The sequence below is a fragment of the Populus nigra genome, chromosome 8 (assembly GCF_951802175.1).
Source record: "Populus nigra chromosome 8, ddPopNigr1.1, whole genome shotgun sequence".
NCBI lineage: Eukaryota > Viridiplantae > Streptophyta > Magnoliopsida > Malpighiales > Salicaceae > Populus > Populus nigra.
This window is the reverse complement of record NC_084859.1, coordinates 20,552,474-20,570,110: the sequence shown is the minus strand read 5'-3', so window position 1 is coordinate 20,570,110 and position 17,637 is coordinate 20,552,474. Positions and strand designations below refer to the sequence as shown.

Sequence of the window (17,637 nt, the reverse complement as noted above, 5' to 3'; positions counted from 1 at the left end):
TTCTGGGTTCTTTACAGTCCATTGCATAAGTTATACCTTTTCGCGATCGAATAATGCGATGGACCTCATTCAGGCTTCTATTGTTTGTATGATGTTTTTCAACTCTGAAACACACCTGAGGAAGCAATGGGGTCTGAAAATGAAGACAAACAGACGAATTTTTCCATTGAGAGAAAAGAGGTATGCTTTTTTTCACCATGCTCTCAACAATGGTCTTCTTGCATCTTCATTGCCCAGCTATAGAAGAATGTTAGATGGCGCAACTCCTCACTCCTTACGACTTCAGTTTAGTTCAAGCATCAGCTCTAACGTACTTGACAGTCACATGGTTCAATCAACTGGTAATGAATTACAAGCAAATCCAAAATCATGAACATAAGATGAATTCATCCCTCTTGAACTCGGTTTTCATTACAAGTTTGATTGAAGTTACGACGTTCTAAAAAACCATGGACATTCTCTTGTAAACTTCAACGACAAAGAAAAGAGTGCGTGCACATATATAGTTGCAACTTGCAAGAGTGGCCCCAAGCCCAAACACCAAAAGCCTATCTATGGTTCCTATATTCTCAAGGGACTACAAAATAAAAGTAGTTGGTCAAGGGAAATACAGTGTCTCAACACAATCCTTTCCTAAAATATGCTAGGCCCATCTTCGCAAAAAATTTCCTCAAAAAGAAAGAATGTTATTTGGAGTTAGACCGCTTAAAACATGGGTATAAAACTTTTCTTGCATGGCGAACCTTCATGGTAGGGCCAGTTTGTTGGAGGAGGCTAAAGAGATTATTAAAACAATGCCAATGGAGGCAGATGCTATGGTGTGGGGCATGTGTTCTTTGCTTGTGGAATTCACGGAAATCTTCAGATAGGGGAAAGAGCAGCTTCAAAGCTTCTTGAGTTGGATCCCCGTGACAGTGCTATATGTTTTGCTTGCAAATATGTACAGGGAAGCTGGTATGTGGGAGGAGGCACAGAGTGGTCTGTCTGAGGGAGCCTAGAAGGACTAGAAACAAGAGCCCAGAAAGAAGATGAACATAGTCCAGAGTAGGGTCAAAGCCCAAAAGACCTAAATTATTCTCAAAAGAAACCTTAAGAGATGAGTATTGCCAAGGGTCATCCTCTCTAACATTGTTAGAGACAAATCACATATTCAATCTGAACATGTTTATGAACGTTTAATACAATTATCCAGACAACTAGAGTTTTCTATGTTTGAATACCAATGAGAATGAGTATCCACAAATCAGATTTTTATTATATCATAAGTAAATAATTTAGATATTTAAACCATATTCATGCGATTTTATATATTCATCTAGTATACAGTTTGAATCAGTTTCAAATTAGACTTGATAATACATCTATTACTCATTCGTAGATAAAATAAATATATAAAAAAACAACAACCTCATTTAGTCTTTAGTCAGGTCGGTTTATATTAGTATTCATTGAGTTTGGATTAAATTACCGAGTTTCAAATGTTTTAGATGACTCTCCTGGGATTTCAAGTTCAAACCCAGTGGACATTTCTCTATATCAGATGCATTCTTGCATGCGGGACTGAGACAACAACAGTCATGGATTGCTTAATGATGATTTTTCTCTGGGACCAATGCTGAACCCACCAGGGAGTGCTAAAAAGAATTTCCTTGAAAGAGCTATGGGTAGGGTGCAAAACATGATAAATGAGAAAAAAACAGGGGGGGGGGGGGGGCGCGATGAAGCCCCACATCTTTGCAAGTAGGGATCCAATGCTGGGTCTTGAGATCAACAGCAGGGATAGCCTATAACAGAATTTAACTTTTGACAAGTGTGGAGACAAAAAGGAATGAGGGAATATATATACAATGATTCGTCCTTGCTTGCACGCTAGGTTTTGTTCATTCACATTCATGTTCTGTTTCTTTGTCACCTCTCTGCTTCTCCCACATGCCTGACAGCCTTTTAGGCTCTTTGGCCAGGCCACACTCGTTGCTTGACCATATGGGCCATGGCAATGGCCATTGGTGTAGCCTCCAATCATCGTAAACTTGAACTATTCGCATGCACAACCATCTGTTTCTGTACTGCCTTGTAGCCATAGCTATAATAGCTAACCCAACCAGACATCTTACTCGGTGATTCGTTGATCTAGAGTTTAGCTCGAGCCAAGTCAACTCTTCTTTTTTCACGAAAACCAATTCGTTTTAGGTTTTTTCTAGGTCGATTCCAGAGTCGCAAAGAGTACCAATTTTTACTATCAAGATGATGAACACAAAATGCAATTTTCACCTTTTCCTTTTTACTTCTCTGCACCATCTTGATTGCCTTTTTGCTCCAGTGATTTTGTCTCTTACCTATTTTCCTTTAAACCACACATACTTAATGTCATCAACGCACTTTTCCTGGTTTAACTGCTGATCTAGTTGACATTTATCCTTCATGCCCACTCTGGTGAGCCATTAGAAGGATCAAATTACAGGCTAGGCCAAGCTGGGAATGTAGCCTTGGCACCTATCCTTTCAACCCAAATAAAAACTCTTTTAACAAATTTGTTGAGACATTTTACCTAAAAAGGATCCGTTTATTGGCCTTTGTTCGAACCATTCACCTATCAAGCTGGTTTAGGGCAACCATTCTCATTTAGTCCTCAAAAATTCTCCACCTACCTGCATTTCTTATTAGAAAAATCATACTTTAAGGTGGATGAACAAATTAGAGAAATTAAGGGTGGAAGGTGTAAGTAAAAATCCCATTCAAGTTTGCCCCATATTGTTGCGGACCTAACCACTCTATCCATACTTGTTACAAGAACTTCTCTACAGTTTTTTGGATAATTTCTCACCAACCCTAATCAATAAGCATGGATTCTCTCAAGCACATGAGAGTTCTTCTTCCATGGGGTCCATGGCAGAACACATTGTAGACCCCCCGTCGAGGAAATTCCAAACTTTACTTCATGATTTTGATCCTTTCCATGTCATCAAAACCTCAACTGTGCCCTACCTTGAGGAAGCTTTAAGCACAACGGGCCCCATTGCATAATTTTGCTTAGCAGACGACGGATATCATTCCAGCTAAGGCAAATATTTTATATCTTTAATGAATGTGTGTTTTGGAGATTGATTCCTAAACCAGCCAACCAACCTTAACTGACACCAACTTCCTCCTGAGAGAATCAGATGGTCTGGTGATCTTCCTTTAACCATATATCACATGAGGTCCATTTTCTATAACACAAGCTAACCACTCAGAGCCACCCCAAATCATGTTCCAACAAATACTGGGTCCATTGGCTCAATGTTTACTAGCCTCCTTAACAACTGCAGGCAATCCCTGGCAAGTGGTAACTTTTTTAGTTCTAACAATTCCATTTTGGAATTGAAGTATTTACTATTTATGGTGGTGGATGCATGAACCTAAGGAGGAGAACCTTTCAAGTGATTTGCAAAGAGGGTAAAAAAGGGACATGGCCATGTAAGAACAATAATTTAAGTCGGCGCACCATGCTTTAAATGATTGTACGTCATGTTAATATATGCTATAGTAATTTGATGTTTGAACTATATAAAATAAGATGAAATTTCACTGAGCTCAGTCAATATATGATGGTGAATTGGTTTTAATTTGTTGATCTTGATAACATTGCAAGTTAATATATATATACTAGCTTAGTATGTTTTAGGTGTTGGCTCATACACATATGAATTTTGTATAGTCATTAAACTTGACTTATAAATCTAGTGAATTGATTTAAATTAAGTTAAACAATAGTGTATAATCTAATGATTAGATAAATGACTCATATATCTAATTAATGAAATTGATAAAAAAAAAAAGCGATGGTAATGAGGAAGGTTAGCAAATGATAATGGTGATGCAGGAGGATTTAAAAAATAATAATAATTAAAGTTTTAATTATTATTATTTTTAATTTAGTTTAGAAAAATATTTTTTTCATAGCGATTTTATTTCATTGATAATTTTAATTCTCTTAATTTGTTTAGGAATTTTATTTTTTTATTTTATTTTTAGGTTTCCTAACTTGTTTGAGTTAGTTTTTAAACTTATTTAAAGAGTTATAAACCTTAAAAAAAACAACACATTATAGACTTTTATTTCAAGCAATAAAATTATAAATTATAATTTTTATGTTCTACTCTATTTTGGCTCTTTTTTAACTCTTGTTATTGTTTTAATGTTTATGTTTATGCATGCATCAGGTGATGTTGATATCAAAGTTTAATAATTTTAAGTTATTGCTTGTTGTGTATTCTAATCTCAAATTATTTTTGCATTATTATATGATACAAAACAACCATGGAAAAAGGTTGCAAAACAGAATATGTTTAAATAGAAGAAAATAAAGAGGCTTCTTTTTAGAAGAAAAAAAACACTCATGAGTTAACAACAATGACAATGTGATGACCAAAACTCGAGGGTGAGTTCTTTCCTATCCAAATAGACTAATACAAGATGATTTTTTATAAAAAGAAATATGTTTTTTAGTTATTACTATTTCTATTTAGTTTAGAAAAATATTTGTTTTATGGTGATTTTATTTCTTTTCCTATTCTATTTTGAAAATCAAATATTGATTTTGTTTTTCTTAATTTATTTATTTATTTATTTTTTTAATTTATTTAGGTTAATTTTTAAACTTAAAAAAACATAACACAATAGAGTTTTCTCTTCAACGGTAAAACTACAACTTAGGGTTATACGTATTTCTTTTCTGTCATTAATCTGTTTTCTAGTTGCTAATGTACTATATATAATACTACTATGGCTTCGCGTCAAATGGCTAAACAGTAATTCAGTAAGAAAAGCGCAACGCTCCAATAAGGGAGCCACGACGCTCGCACAGCCCACATTCACTCACACTTCCTCTAAGAACAGAGAAAAACAGAGAGGACAAAGGAAAGTGAGTATCTTTATCTCTAGCCTGCCTCCCCCTCTTCTTCTAAAAGCCATCACCTATCAATGTCTGTCGGTTCTTTCTTCTTTCCTTTCTTTTTTACTGCTAGTAAGAATCAGATTCTCCATCTCTTTCTTTATTGCTGATAATATATATATAGAGAGAGGTATATATTCTTGTCTTCATCACCTGATCCATTTGTTTCACATTCCTCTCCCGCATTTTCTTGGATTCTTCAATTCTTGAGTAATCAGGTATCACATAAATTCTTGATTTTCTTGTTTTATTTTTACAATGTAGGTTCTTTCTTTTTTAGAGATCAAGAAATCACTTTAAAAAAGCAGTTGTTTTAGAGATCAAAACCCTGTAGTAGTGAAGATAGGTGAGAAGGTTCTTGATTTGGCAAGAAATGTGAAAAAGTTTGTTCCTTTTGAGTTGATAGAGGTAATTAGAGATCACTAGCATCTGATTTAGATGCTTAATGGAAATGGGTTCTTGGCTTTTTTTTGTAGCAAGGACAAGTTATGGCTGAAGTGAGCTATTTTGTTCTGTTTCTCTCATCTTTTGATGTTTCTCTCGGTTAATCTTGGCTTTATTTGAAGCCATTTTCAACAAGTTGGGATCTTTTTCTTTAAGATGTTTTGAATATGCAAGCATTTCTTATTTCATTGCTTGATTTATCTTGTGCTATCAAATTTTATGCTAATTTGCTGACTTATTCTGTAGGAGTTGTGAGATGGTTAGAAAGTGATTAGAGGACAGTTTATTGATGCAAAAGTTTTGGTTTTGAGAGTGAAAGTTCCAAGTTTGAAACTTTAGGAGAGCAGGTTGTTTTCTATTTCATCTGTTATTTTTGCTAAACTTAATTCTGGTTTCATATTAGTGCTTATTTGTGTGACAGATTAGTGGTTTGAAATGAATTGGAATACACTCATGGATGGTCATTACATGAATGCTAGCTACCCATATAATTCAGCTGGAAGTTTTATTGAATATTTCGAAGGTCTCACGTATGACCATGTGAATTTCATTTTCAATGGAGCTTCCCATGTTCAGGTATCTTTTATTCGTGTACTTTGTAATTATCCAGTTAGAATAATATATGCTTTCAACAATATTTAGATCCATATGATGCAAATTATTGGCGAATCAGATAGAGGTTTGTTTTCTGGTTCTGTTATCTTTATTTTATTTTTCAATGTATAGATAATGAAGCAACAAGTGGGTTGTGGTTTTGTTCTTGTACAAATGAATATTTCTTTCTTGGATTTGCAGGATAGTGTATACCCCTCGATGAATGCAAATTTCTACAAGTTTGGCTTATCCCCACCAGGGAGCGCTTCATATTATGACCCTGCTTATGTCTATGAGGTCCACAATCATGGACTACGAAATGAAGAATATAGAAGGCCGCCCTTGGAGAATTCTTCTACAGCGACTAATGAACGGACTTCTAGAGTAAATACTGAATGGGAAGTAAATGAAAACAGGTCTTCTCATGATGACCCTGTAGAATGTAAGTTCTGAGTTCTATATTGTAGTATGTTCCCAACAAATAGTCCAATTAATATTTGTTCGCCCCTATTATTAGATGCAAGATAATTGCCTTTTCATATATGAATTACATAGAAAATTTGTTCATGAATACTTTGTTCTGAGGTTTAACATTTAAGCTCAGTTAGTCATGGGATTAATGTTCTGTTGACTTGAGTTGTGTCATGCCTTTTGCACAGTGTGATATCTTCTTTTCACCTATACACTATTTGTGATATGGGCAGCTTTTTCTTAGCTTTTTTATGTTCTTTTGTCTAGGTTTGCGCAGACATCATAATGTTCAGGATTATCAGGTGTGGTAACTTCTGATATTTAATCCTTTAAATTTTACTAATTTGTATCATTTGCTTATAGTTTCATACAGACCAATGAAGTCCTTAAATTCAACATTTAATGCTTTCACCTGCAATGTGTCTGCATGTTGTAGCATTAGATAGTATCGATAAGCAATCGTGCTCAAAGAGACTCTTGCATAATACCTTCGTTGATATAAGATATTAGTGCTGTTAATATACACTGTATGGTATCCTTTCGCCCCCTAAATATATTGTCTAGTTGTACCCGTGTGAAATAACTGTACTGTTATTTTCTGTGTCCAATGCAGGCTATTTGGCAAGACCATGTTGATCCTGACAATATGACTTACGAGGTTAGAGCATAAATTTCTATCCCTGAAAATGAAATCTACTTACACAGGCATGATGGAATAGCATCCATGTGCAGCATAAGAAAATCTATGAACACAAATTACTGGATCAGTTTCTCAGATAATTTTAGCTTGATATAATTTCTTCGCTGGTGAACATTGTATTGTAATTCAAATTCTGTGGTATAATATAGCTCCTGTGTGCAAACTTGTGGTTGAGCTGAAGCCCATATTATGGGATTCCAACATCAAATGTATTAATATCATCATAAGTTGATCATGTTGTTAACCCTTGAACCTTCATCCAAGCTAACACCATGACTTCATTAGCTGCTAGAAAATCTGATTTGTATCACTGAGATGAAATAGAGATCCATCTCCTGCTACACTCCCATTAATTCTTGTGTGTTAAATTTCCTTTGTTCAGAATTATTAAACTGTACAAACCTCCAAAGTCATAGAAAATCTTGACAATTGGAACTCTCTCTGCTCCTCTGGACATGTTGTGTTTGGTTGACAACACTCTACTTGCATGTATTTCTATACAAATATTATTAATCAAATCCTTCCCATCCAGGAATTACTTGAATTAGGCGAGACAGTTGGAACTCAAAATCGAGGTCTTTCTCAAGAACAAATTTCTCTGCTTCCAACCTCAAAATACAAGCGCAGCTTCTTCTCAAGGAGGAAATCAAGAAGTGAGAGGTACCATTGGATCTGTTGTTTATGATTGAACATTTTTATTTATGGCATGTGGTTGGTTGTCTGGTCATCTATTTTTCTTACAACTGTCATGTCTGCCGGACCTGGATTCTGTGCAAATTGTTTTCAATCAATAAAGTGTTCATGTTCTAGCCTTGTTTGCTCTGTTTTGTTTCATTAGCTTAGTTTTGCTGTACTAAATCCATAAGATTATTCAGATTGATTAATTAATTGATGAATGAGATGCAGGGATGTTATAAGCAGTGATTCCCTGTTATGGTTAGTTGCGTTTTTCAATTTCATGAATGAAGTGAGAATTTTGACATAATTTTCACTTATTACCTTCTATCGTCCTCTAGTTTGCAATCCAGAGTGCTATTAATTTCGTCCTTAATTAAATGTCTCATGGAGGACAGGCATTGAGCTTTTCCTAGTTTAACTGGTGAAAGTTTTTCTTTATTTACCTATGTTAGTGGAAATTTGATTTTATGGACTCTAGCTTCACCGTGTTTTCTGTAGGCATTGAGATAGCACTATACAAAGTTGCAAGCATAAATGTGCTTATCCAAGTGTGTCCAGATGAATTCGAATTTTTTTTTTGTCAAAAAAATGTTCATCTTCTCTCTGTTTCTTTACAGTCTAAGCATTTTTGTTGGATACAGGTGTGTCATTTGCCAAATGGAATATAAGCGAGGTGATCGTCAGATCACTCTACCATGCAAACATATTTACCATGCTGGTTGCGGGACCAGATGGCTTAGCATCAATAAGGTAAGCTGTTGAGATTTTACAAGAAACTCGAGAACAAGTTTTGTGGTTTTTCTTCATGTTCTTCAAAAAGCTGATGACCATCTATCTAACAGGCCTGCCCCATCTGCTACTCAGAGGTTTTTGGTGATGCATCAAAACATTAAGGTATAATGACTGGTGGACATAAAGAAGGAAACTTTCTCATTTTTCAATGTTTCTCGAGTTTGACTATTTTTCTTGATCACACAGTTGTCTGTATCAATTTTTCATTTTCTATAGAAAGGAATAATATTAGTTTTGTAATAAATCAGATTATAAACTTTACACAAAAATGTCGAGTAGAGGTGCAGGGGATTTTATTGTGTTTTTATGATCAATCCAATCACATGGTGTTCTTAGCATACTGTGTAATGCTACTCAAGTCGAGGGTTGACCTGTGAAAAACCTAGGTGAGCTCTAGTCAATGATGTCGCTTCAGATTTTTTATATAAAACATGTTTTTATTAAAAAAATCCTACTGGACCTAGATCAACTTGTTTATCCGTAGATCTGCCTCTCAACTTTGTGACTCGAGTTTTGGATCAAATCATGGACCAAGTAAGTCTTATAACTATGGTCCCGGTGCATTGATAAGAGATTTCTTTTTTGCACCGTTATTGAGCTCATAGCTGCTTGATGCTAGCAATCCAAGCCAGTTTTTGGACAATTATCGGTTGACTATACAAGACGGATTCACATTAGCTATTGACTCTCCAGAAGCTGCTGTATGGATTCGATCAATACTTTACTATGTGGATAAGTCAAGTATTTTGACAAAGATCATCTTGTCTTTCAGAGAAGAGAGCCAAATAATTTGGTGAAGAATCAGGCACCGAATTCTCCAAGTCTTTGTTCTTATTATGTACTTATTTCTTCGTGCAATTAAAGATGCTCTATAATTGTTTCTTTGTCAAACAATTTGCACTAAATTATGTTAGTTTTATTAAGATAAGATTGAATAGCATAAGAATTGGTGTGAGAAATATCTAAATACTTTAATACATGAAAACTTGCATGAGAATACTACGAACCATTTCAATGAAAAGAAAATCAGCCTGTTTAGCAAATGATCATGTATAATTGGTTATACAAGGTCACAAAAGATTACGACAAAAAGGGATGGAGACAAAGAGGAACATGTCTCTCAATTACAAAAATTTATTTTAAAACTGTTTTAAAGAGATTTATTTTATATAAATAATACGACGAACACGTAGGCTTATCAATCTAACATCAAGTCACCAACTTAACCCTTCCTAGATGATAGAAAACAAAAGAAGTACTCTGTGTCTCTACCAAGACACGATATCTATCAACTGCATTATGTTGGACAAATCATGCAATCGATATTGCAAATTTGATTTCAGAAAATCAAAAATGATTTGGATTTTACGAACACATGCATCTTGTTAGCACTAAAGGGAGTAGAATTATAATTGATAAGGTGCATGCATATAAATTGCCCCCAACTCTGTCATTAAATTTCTATTAAATCAAAATGTGATGCTTCCTAAGTCGTCCAAGCATGTCTTTTTCACCAAAGACTTTTGTAGCTGCCAAGGATTTTGCAGAAACGTCAAACGAATAACTTCACATTTCAAGTGGAATTAAAATAAACTAGATTTACAATAGTTGTCATCTTCTCATCTTTTTTCCACAAATACAAGAATGAACACTTTATAATACGTTCCTTTCAATTTCTGATCCTACATTGGAGAATATATATTAACTGGGGATGTATATATATATATATATATAGACTATTCAAAGTTAGGTGAGAATTAATGATTATATTAGTTCATTCCATGTTGAATTAGAAAGATTTCTACTCGATTAAACCTCGACATTGTCATCTCTGTAACCTCAAATAGAGTATGGATGAATACTATATTATATAGTCTTGAATTGTATGGGGCAGTAACTTATTTATTGTTCTTGTTTGTTTATTTCACCGACACCAAGATTTATGTATCCAAATATGTTACTTGGAGCTTCACCTACCTTCCACATAACTCCTTACTGCATGTTGATCATAAGCCATTTGCAAGAATTTGCCAAACCTATGTTAGAAGACACCCACTTTCTAACGTGATCAGATTTGGAAATTTTGACTTGGAAGTACATGCTACAAAGGACGTGCAGTTCCAGAACAGCAATAGAGCACCTCACCAACTCCCTCAAGCTGGAATTTTCAAAGTTTGTTATGCACTTGATTGAGATTGTGGGGACACAGCAAAAAGAAGTTTGACAAAAGACATTAAACAATAGGAAATTTATATTTGGAGCGGATTTAAAATAATATTTTAAAGCTTAATCAAGGATATAATGATAATTATTTAACAATATCTTTGATATTAATGATTGGAGAGTTCACTATAAATAGGGCTAGCATCCGTGGTTACCATGCAAACACAAAAGAAGTGATTCTAAGGATGGGAAAACGAGGGCAACCGGGACTCTTGTCTCAAATGATTTTCGCTCTGGCATTTTGCTTGGTAGCCACTAGAGTGGCTGCTTATGAGCCTTACTACTACAAATCACCACCTTCACCATTAAAATCTTCACCTCCTCCATATCACTACTTGTCTCCTCCCCCTCCAAAAATGTCTCCTCCCCCTCCTTATATCTATAAATCTCCACCTCCACCATCTCCCTCCCCGCCACCTCCGTACCACTACTCTTCACCTCCCCCGCCAAAAAAGTCTCCCCCACCTCTATACGTATATAAGTCTCCACCTCCACCATCTCCCTCCCCGCCACCTCCATACCACTACTCTTCACCTCCCCCGCCAAAGAAGTCTCCCCTACCCCCGTATATATATAAGTCTCCGCCTCCACCATCTCCCTCCCCGCCACCTCCGTACCACTACTCTTCACCTCCACCTCCAAAGAAGTCTCCCCCAACCCCGTATGTATACAAGTCTCCGCCTCCCCCGCCACCTCCGTACCACTACTCTTCACCTCCACCTCCACCTCCAAAGAAGTCTCCCCCACCCCCGTATGTATACAAGTCTCCGCCTCCACCATCTCCCTCCCCGCCACCTCCATACCACTACTCTTCACCTCCACCTCCACCTCCAAAGAAGTCTCCTGCACCTCCGTATGTATACAAGTCTCCGCCTCCACCATCTCCCTCCCCGCCACCTCCATACCACTACTCTTCACCTCCTCCACCAAAGAAGTCTCCTGCACCTCCGTATGTATACAAGTCTCCGCCTCCACCATCTCCCTCCTCGCCACCTCCATACCACTACTCTTCACCTCCCTCGCCAAAGAAATCACCTCCTCCTCTATACGTATATAAGTCTCCACCTCCACCATCTCCCTCCCCGCCACCTCCATACCACTACTCTTCACCTTCCCCGCCAAAGAAATCTCCTCCTCCTCCATACATTTATAAGTCTCCCTCCCCGCCACCTCCATATCACTACTCTTCACCTCCACCTCCAAAGAAGTCTCCCCCTCCTCCATACATCTACAAGTCTCCACCTCCACCATCTTCCTCACCTCCCCCTCCCTACTATTATAAGTCTCCACCACCTCCAACTCATTCCCCACCTCCTTCATACTATTAAGCTTCATTTGAATCAACTTGAGATAAATATACACGCAACAATAACGTACTTTTCTCTATATCATTTACAAACAAATTTCCAAAATGAAGACAAGGATCTTGAATGAATGTATTTTTTTTTTGTACAATAAGGATCTTGATAGAGTGAAGGTCCATGGTAAAATCATTGTTTTTGTTTCATCTTGTTACAATGTAATGTAATTGTAATGGTAGTAATTATAATTCCAAAGAGAATTATATATTTGTTATGTCTTTATGAGTTCATCTTGCTTTCTGCTTGAATTAGATTCTCTTATTTGTTTGATTATAAGGAAATGCACGCCAACTTTCTCCTTGCATGAGCTAGGCAAGTCAAAGCCCTAGTCACAAACCCAATTAGACCTCTAAATATATAAAACTCGCAAGTCATAATTGTTGGAATGTTTAAAAGAGTAGCCAGAATAAAATATTTGAAGATAATATATTCATGTCCCACCTTTTAATTTCTCTAAATTATGATCTCATTAAGCATGCATGCATGCATCTTAGTAAGCCATGTCCAATGTTGTTGAATTGTATTTATGCTTTTATTAATAAAAAATAAAAAGTAGATAATTCATCTCATATTTTTCAATTTTAACATTATTTTCATATCACATCATTTTTTTTATCTAAAAGAACACTCATTATCCTTATTTTAGGAAATTACAAGATATAGGATGTATATATTTAGGAAATATTAATAAGCTTAATCTTATGTTGTAATATCTACATTAATTATTGTACACTGCCCTATATATATAAATAGAAAAATTTGGTTAACTAATAAATTAAGCATCTTATTCTTCTTAACTTGGTATCAAAGCCTTAATACATTAAACTTGATCTTGCGACTCTGACCAGGTCTGAACCCTATCCTGGTAATAATCATTTGCATGTTGGTGATGATAAAGGCCTTTCCATATATAATATTAGGCATACTACGTTACATACCCCACAACGCATTTTTACCTTATCTAATGCTCTTCATATACCTCATATTACAAAGCCATTACTTTCTGTTCTAAAATTTTATCGTGATAATAATATCTATTGTGAATTTCACGTGGTTGTGCTTTATGTTAAGGATCTCACCACCAAAGCAATGCTCCTTTTTAGTTAGAGTGATGATGGTCTCTATGTTTTGTCCGAGTCTTCTGCCATGTCCATTCCTTAAGCTTATTGGTCTCCTTGCGTCTCTATTTTTATTGATATTTGGCATCGTCGATTAGAATATCTTACTTCATGTGTTTTTAATTTTTTTAGTTTCCAATAATAATCTTGCTTTTACCTCTAAATGTTCACTTTTTCAATGTTAAGCTTTTCCGCTAGGTACACCGTTACATCTATCATTAAGACCTACGAGTCACAAAACTACTGCTCCACTTGATTTAATATTTAGTGATGTCTAAGGCCCTGCTCCTATTTTTTTCTCTGATGGTTTTCATTACTTTTTTTTTATTTCTGTTGTCACACTCAAACATCGCAACGGCCGATTAAAAATATTCTTGATTGGAAAAGGAACATATATACGACATCTTGTTCTTTAAGGGGAAAGGTATTAGTTCAAGGAGTCGCCACCTAATATTACGGTCACTAGAAACCCTAACTAGTCAATAGAGATTCCATAGTACGGGATTAGTTACGTGAAAGGAAAGATACTATCACCCCTTAAGCATCCTACCTGAGGTAGATTGCATTCTTTTTTTGGCTAAAATTGCTAAGAATTTGTTCTCCCTTTTTTTTTGTTCTTCCTATCATGTTCCCAACTTTGGCGTCAGTAAATAATTCCTATGAATATTTTCAACTCTAGTATTGATAAATATTGCACAAACCTATAAAAATTACGATATGCCTGACACTGACGTAAGTGAATAATTTCACAAAAAAATAAATTTGAAGAAGAATTTTTCTACGCCATTTTCTTTTTGCTTACCCTTTATTATATTTTTTATTTTACCCTTTGTAGACTAAAATAAAAGAAACGTTGCACAATGAATTTTACATTTAATAGTAATGGTCCACAAATTAAGCACATAGGAGAAAAAAATACAAAACACAAAGAAAAACATAAGACAAAGTGTGAGGGGCCCACAAATAAATCAACGAAGATCGCCAAATATTTTTGAAATTTTTTGATATAAAAAGGGGGCTTGTTTGGCCAAATATCAAACTAGAATGGACATAAAAATTAGGGCCAAGGCGTAAGGGTGTGTTTGGCCAAACACACCCTTAGAAAATATGGACTGGGCTGGCTGGGCCTAAGGCCCAGACCAGACCCACTCTTCTTTCTCTTTTCTTTTTTTTATTGGGCCCGGATCCAGCCAACCCGCCCCGGTTACTGGTTCAACTAGTAACTCGGCTAAGTCATCTCCAAGCATACGTGAATTGTCCACACACGTCTGACATAGTATCTATGTAATTAAACTGCAAGAGAGGGGAAACAATGAAAGCTTACCTGTTACCGGAGTTAGTTGCTGGAGTTTGCGCGAAGAATGGTGTGGATGCTTGTTGCTGGAGTTCTCCTTCTGTCTTCGGTTTCTTCCCCTCTATTTGTTTTCTCTTGTCTTTCTGCCCCTTTTGGTTCTCTCTCTCTCTCTCTCTCTCTCTCTCTCTCGTTTTCTCTCCTGTGTTTTGTCCCCTACAGTATTTTTTTTCTTCTGGATTTTTCTCCTCCTATATACTCTCTTTTTTCCCTCTATTTTCTGTTTTTTTCTTCTCTCTAGGAGAAAGCCCCAGTTCCCTTTATTTTCTTTCCCCCCTCTTCTTTCATGGTCCTTTCTGTCTTTTATAGGCTTTTCTCGCGCAAGGCTAATCCTTATCTTCCTCGGGCGCTGATCTTCATGTGGAGATAGAATTTAAGACTCCTTGTTTTGGTTGGATTGGGACGCCAACTTTCCTACCATTGTTGGACTACTGGTGGTGGTTTCCTCCATACCTCAATGACTTGTTATGGCAGTGAAGGACATGGAAACGAACTGAGAAGCTGGTGATGGAAGTCGTGGGCATTGCAATGTGTCTGGTGGTGTGAGCTTCCTGTCTGGGTGGCGTTCTATATTTCCTCTGTAGGTGGTCTCCTCTGTTTTAAGAGGAAGAAGAAGAGTGGAAATGACAAAATAGCATTGTTTTTTTACTAAGGTGACCATTTCTCAATTTAGTCCTTGAAGTTTCAAAATTTTGCATTCAAGCCCCTGATCTTTTAATTTCAAATTTTAACCCCTTTAAAATTAGATTAAAAAGCAAATGGGTCAAAATTGGGTTATAACATCTATTAATGCATATATGAAATATATATGGTATTATCCTCTTATTGCGAAATCTGATGTATTTTCTACTTTCTATCCTTTTCAAGTTTTTGTTGAGCGTCAATTTCCATGAAAAATTAAAATTGTTCAAACTGATTAGGGTGGTGAATACCACAAGTTAAACACTTTCTTTCAAACTATCAATATTCATCATCATATAGTGTAAAATGACATTGTTGAACGCCGGCATTGACATATTTTCGTAACTGGTCTTACTCTTCTCGGATAGTGTAAAGCTCTATTATGGTTTTGGAATTATGCGTTTGAATCCGCAGTGTATCTTATCAATTGTATGCCTACTTTTATCCTCCAAAATAAATCCTTGTTTGAGTGTCTTTTTAATCGTATTTCTGATTATAATTTTCTACATATTTTTAGATGTCTTTGCTTTTCATTTATGCGTCCATATCATGCTCATAAATTATATTTTCATTCCTCTCCATTTGTGTTCTTAACTTATAGCTCCTCTCACCTTGGTTATCGTTGTCTTAATCTGCATTTCAACGTATTTATATCTCATGTCATATCCGTTTTCATGAAGATCTGTTTTTTTTAACAAATCTGAATAAATGGCATAACCCTACAACACATCTTCGCATCCTATCCTTATTACCCACTTGCCAAATTTGCTTAGTTCACCTTCAACCTCTCCACTACTCATACTACTTGTCGCACGTGTGCGGCGTCGCGACAAAAACATCCACCCTCAAAATCTTATCTTATATGGCAAACGTGGGGAGACAAGGAATTCTTGTCTTTTATTAGTGGAAAAATAGAGTGGGAGTCGCCACCTAGTATTTTGATCAATAGGAACCCTAACTGGTCTTAGAGATCGGGTACGGGGACTGGTTGCGTAAAGGGAAGGTATTAGCACCCCAAATACGCCCTACCTAAGATAAGCTGTATTGTTTTATTGTCTGATAAAATTTAAGGTCTTGTCGTGTTTTCTAGTTGTTGGTCCATCTACGGTTTAAGAAAAGTCCTCTTTGGTAAAGAGATCCTTATCTTATTGGGTAAAACCTAACCATTCTAATGTCAACAAAATAATTTAATATCCGGGATACGTCTTACGTATAAGATCATAACCCTAGATATTAAAAGAAAACAAAATAATTTTGTTTTAAATTTTTAAAATATTGGCCTAGTTCTCGTGACTTTAATAAACTGGTTATTAAAGCCAAGATGCATGCTAATATATATTTTTGAAATTTTCTTTGTTGTATGAAAATATAATATGATTTTTTTTAATTTTTGAGAAACTTGGCCGTATGCATAAAAACAAAATATTTTATTATTATTTTTTTTGTTTCAACGAAAACCAGGTATTTTAATATAGGATTTGTATCTTTAAAGTATAAAAATACAAACCAATATCAATCAAAATGCAGTAAAAAATATACGAGAAAATCATAAATTTTTTAAAAAATTTTTATTTTATTTTTATTTTTTTACGAATTGGGCCCAACCCGGCCCATATGGCTGGGCTAGACCCAGCAGGCCTAACCGCCCGTCTGGGAAAACAAAAGGCACGCTTACGCGTGCATGCTTATGCAAATGGAAGTAGTTACTGTTCAAGTGAATTCACTTGAACATTGAAAATGCAAAAATAAATTGCATGCACATAGACGAAGAGAACAAACCTGGTGGCGGAGACGATGTCGAAGACGATGGTAATGGCGTACACTCATAGTGATGCTGGTGGCGGTGGAGAGGAAGCCAACGATGGCTCATGGTAGTTATGACGGTGGCGGGCAGTGTTTGCTGCAGCTTTTCTTCTACTTCCCCGTGCAGAGAAACAACCTCTGTTGTTGTTTTTTTTTTCTTTCGTCTGCTTCTGTTTGGTTCTTCTCCTTTTGGTCTCTGGTGGGGGTGGAGCTGCTGATGGCTTTCAGACGGTGCGGTGGAGGTTGCTAGCCGGTGGAGTTGCTATGGGGGGCGACAGTGACTCTTCTCCTCTCTATGCAGAGGCGTGAGCCTCTGTTTTCTTTTTTTCTGTTGATCGATACTCCCTTCTCAGTGGCGGCGTTGTGGTAACGGTGGAGAGGAAGACCAATGGTGGTTCTTGTTTTTCTTTCCTTCTTTCTCTGTAACTTTCTTTCCCCACGGCTCCTTTCTGTTTTTTTTTTGTGTTTTCCTTTCCCTTTTGCCTCCT

The 17,637-nt window shown here is 36.1% G+C and overlaps 2 protein-coding genes across 7 annotated transcripts; both read left to right on the top strand.

Moving 5' to 3' along the window:
- Window positions 1–4,778: 4,778 nt before the first annotated feature.
- LOC133700386 (E3 ubiquitin-protein ligase BIG BROTHER-like) lies at window positions 4,779–8,950 on the top strand. Of its 6 annotated transcripts, none has more exons than XM_062123900.1 (9): window positions 4,779–4,903; window positions 5,624–5,724; window positions 5,799–5,953; window positions 6,173–6,413; window positions 6,710–6,744; window positions 7,056–7,100; window positions 7,675–7,802; window positions 8,462–8,570; window positions 8,663–8,950. In XM_062123900.1, the coding sequence occupies exons 3-9, from the start codon at window positions 5,813–5,815 to the stop codon at window positions 8,711–8,713; spliced, it is 750 nt and encodes a 249-aa protein (XP_061979884.1). In that variant the 5' UTR covers window positions 4,779–4,903; window positions 5,624–5,724; window positions 5,799–5,812; the 3' UTR covers window positions 8,714–8,950. The 6 variants fall into 6 exon arrangements, with proteins under 6 accessions (XP_061979884.1, XP_061979882.1, XP_061979880.1 ...); XM_062123898.1 differs by lacking the exon at window positions 4,779–4,903 and adding an exon at window positions 4,910–5,151 and having other exon boundaries at window positions 5,804–5,953; XM_062123896.1 differs by lacking the exon at window positions 4,779–4,903 and adding an exon at window positions 4,910–5,151.
- A 2,057-nt stretch (window positions 8,951–11,007) lies between these two features.
- On the top strand, window positions 11,008–12,410 carry LOC133701161 (extensin-2-like). Its single transcript, XM_062124989.1, has one exon. The coding sequence runs from the start codon at window positions 11,021–11,023 to the stop codon at window positions 12,161–12,163; it is 1,143 nt and encodes a 380-aa protein (XP_061980973.1). The 5' UTR covers window positions 11,008–11,020; the 3' UTR covers window positions 12,164–12,410.
- Window positions 12,411–17,637: the final 5,227 nt, after the last annotated feature.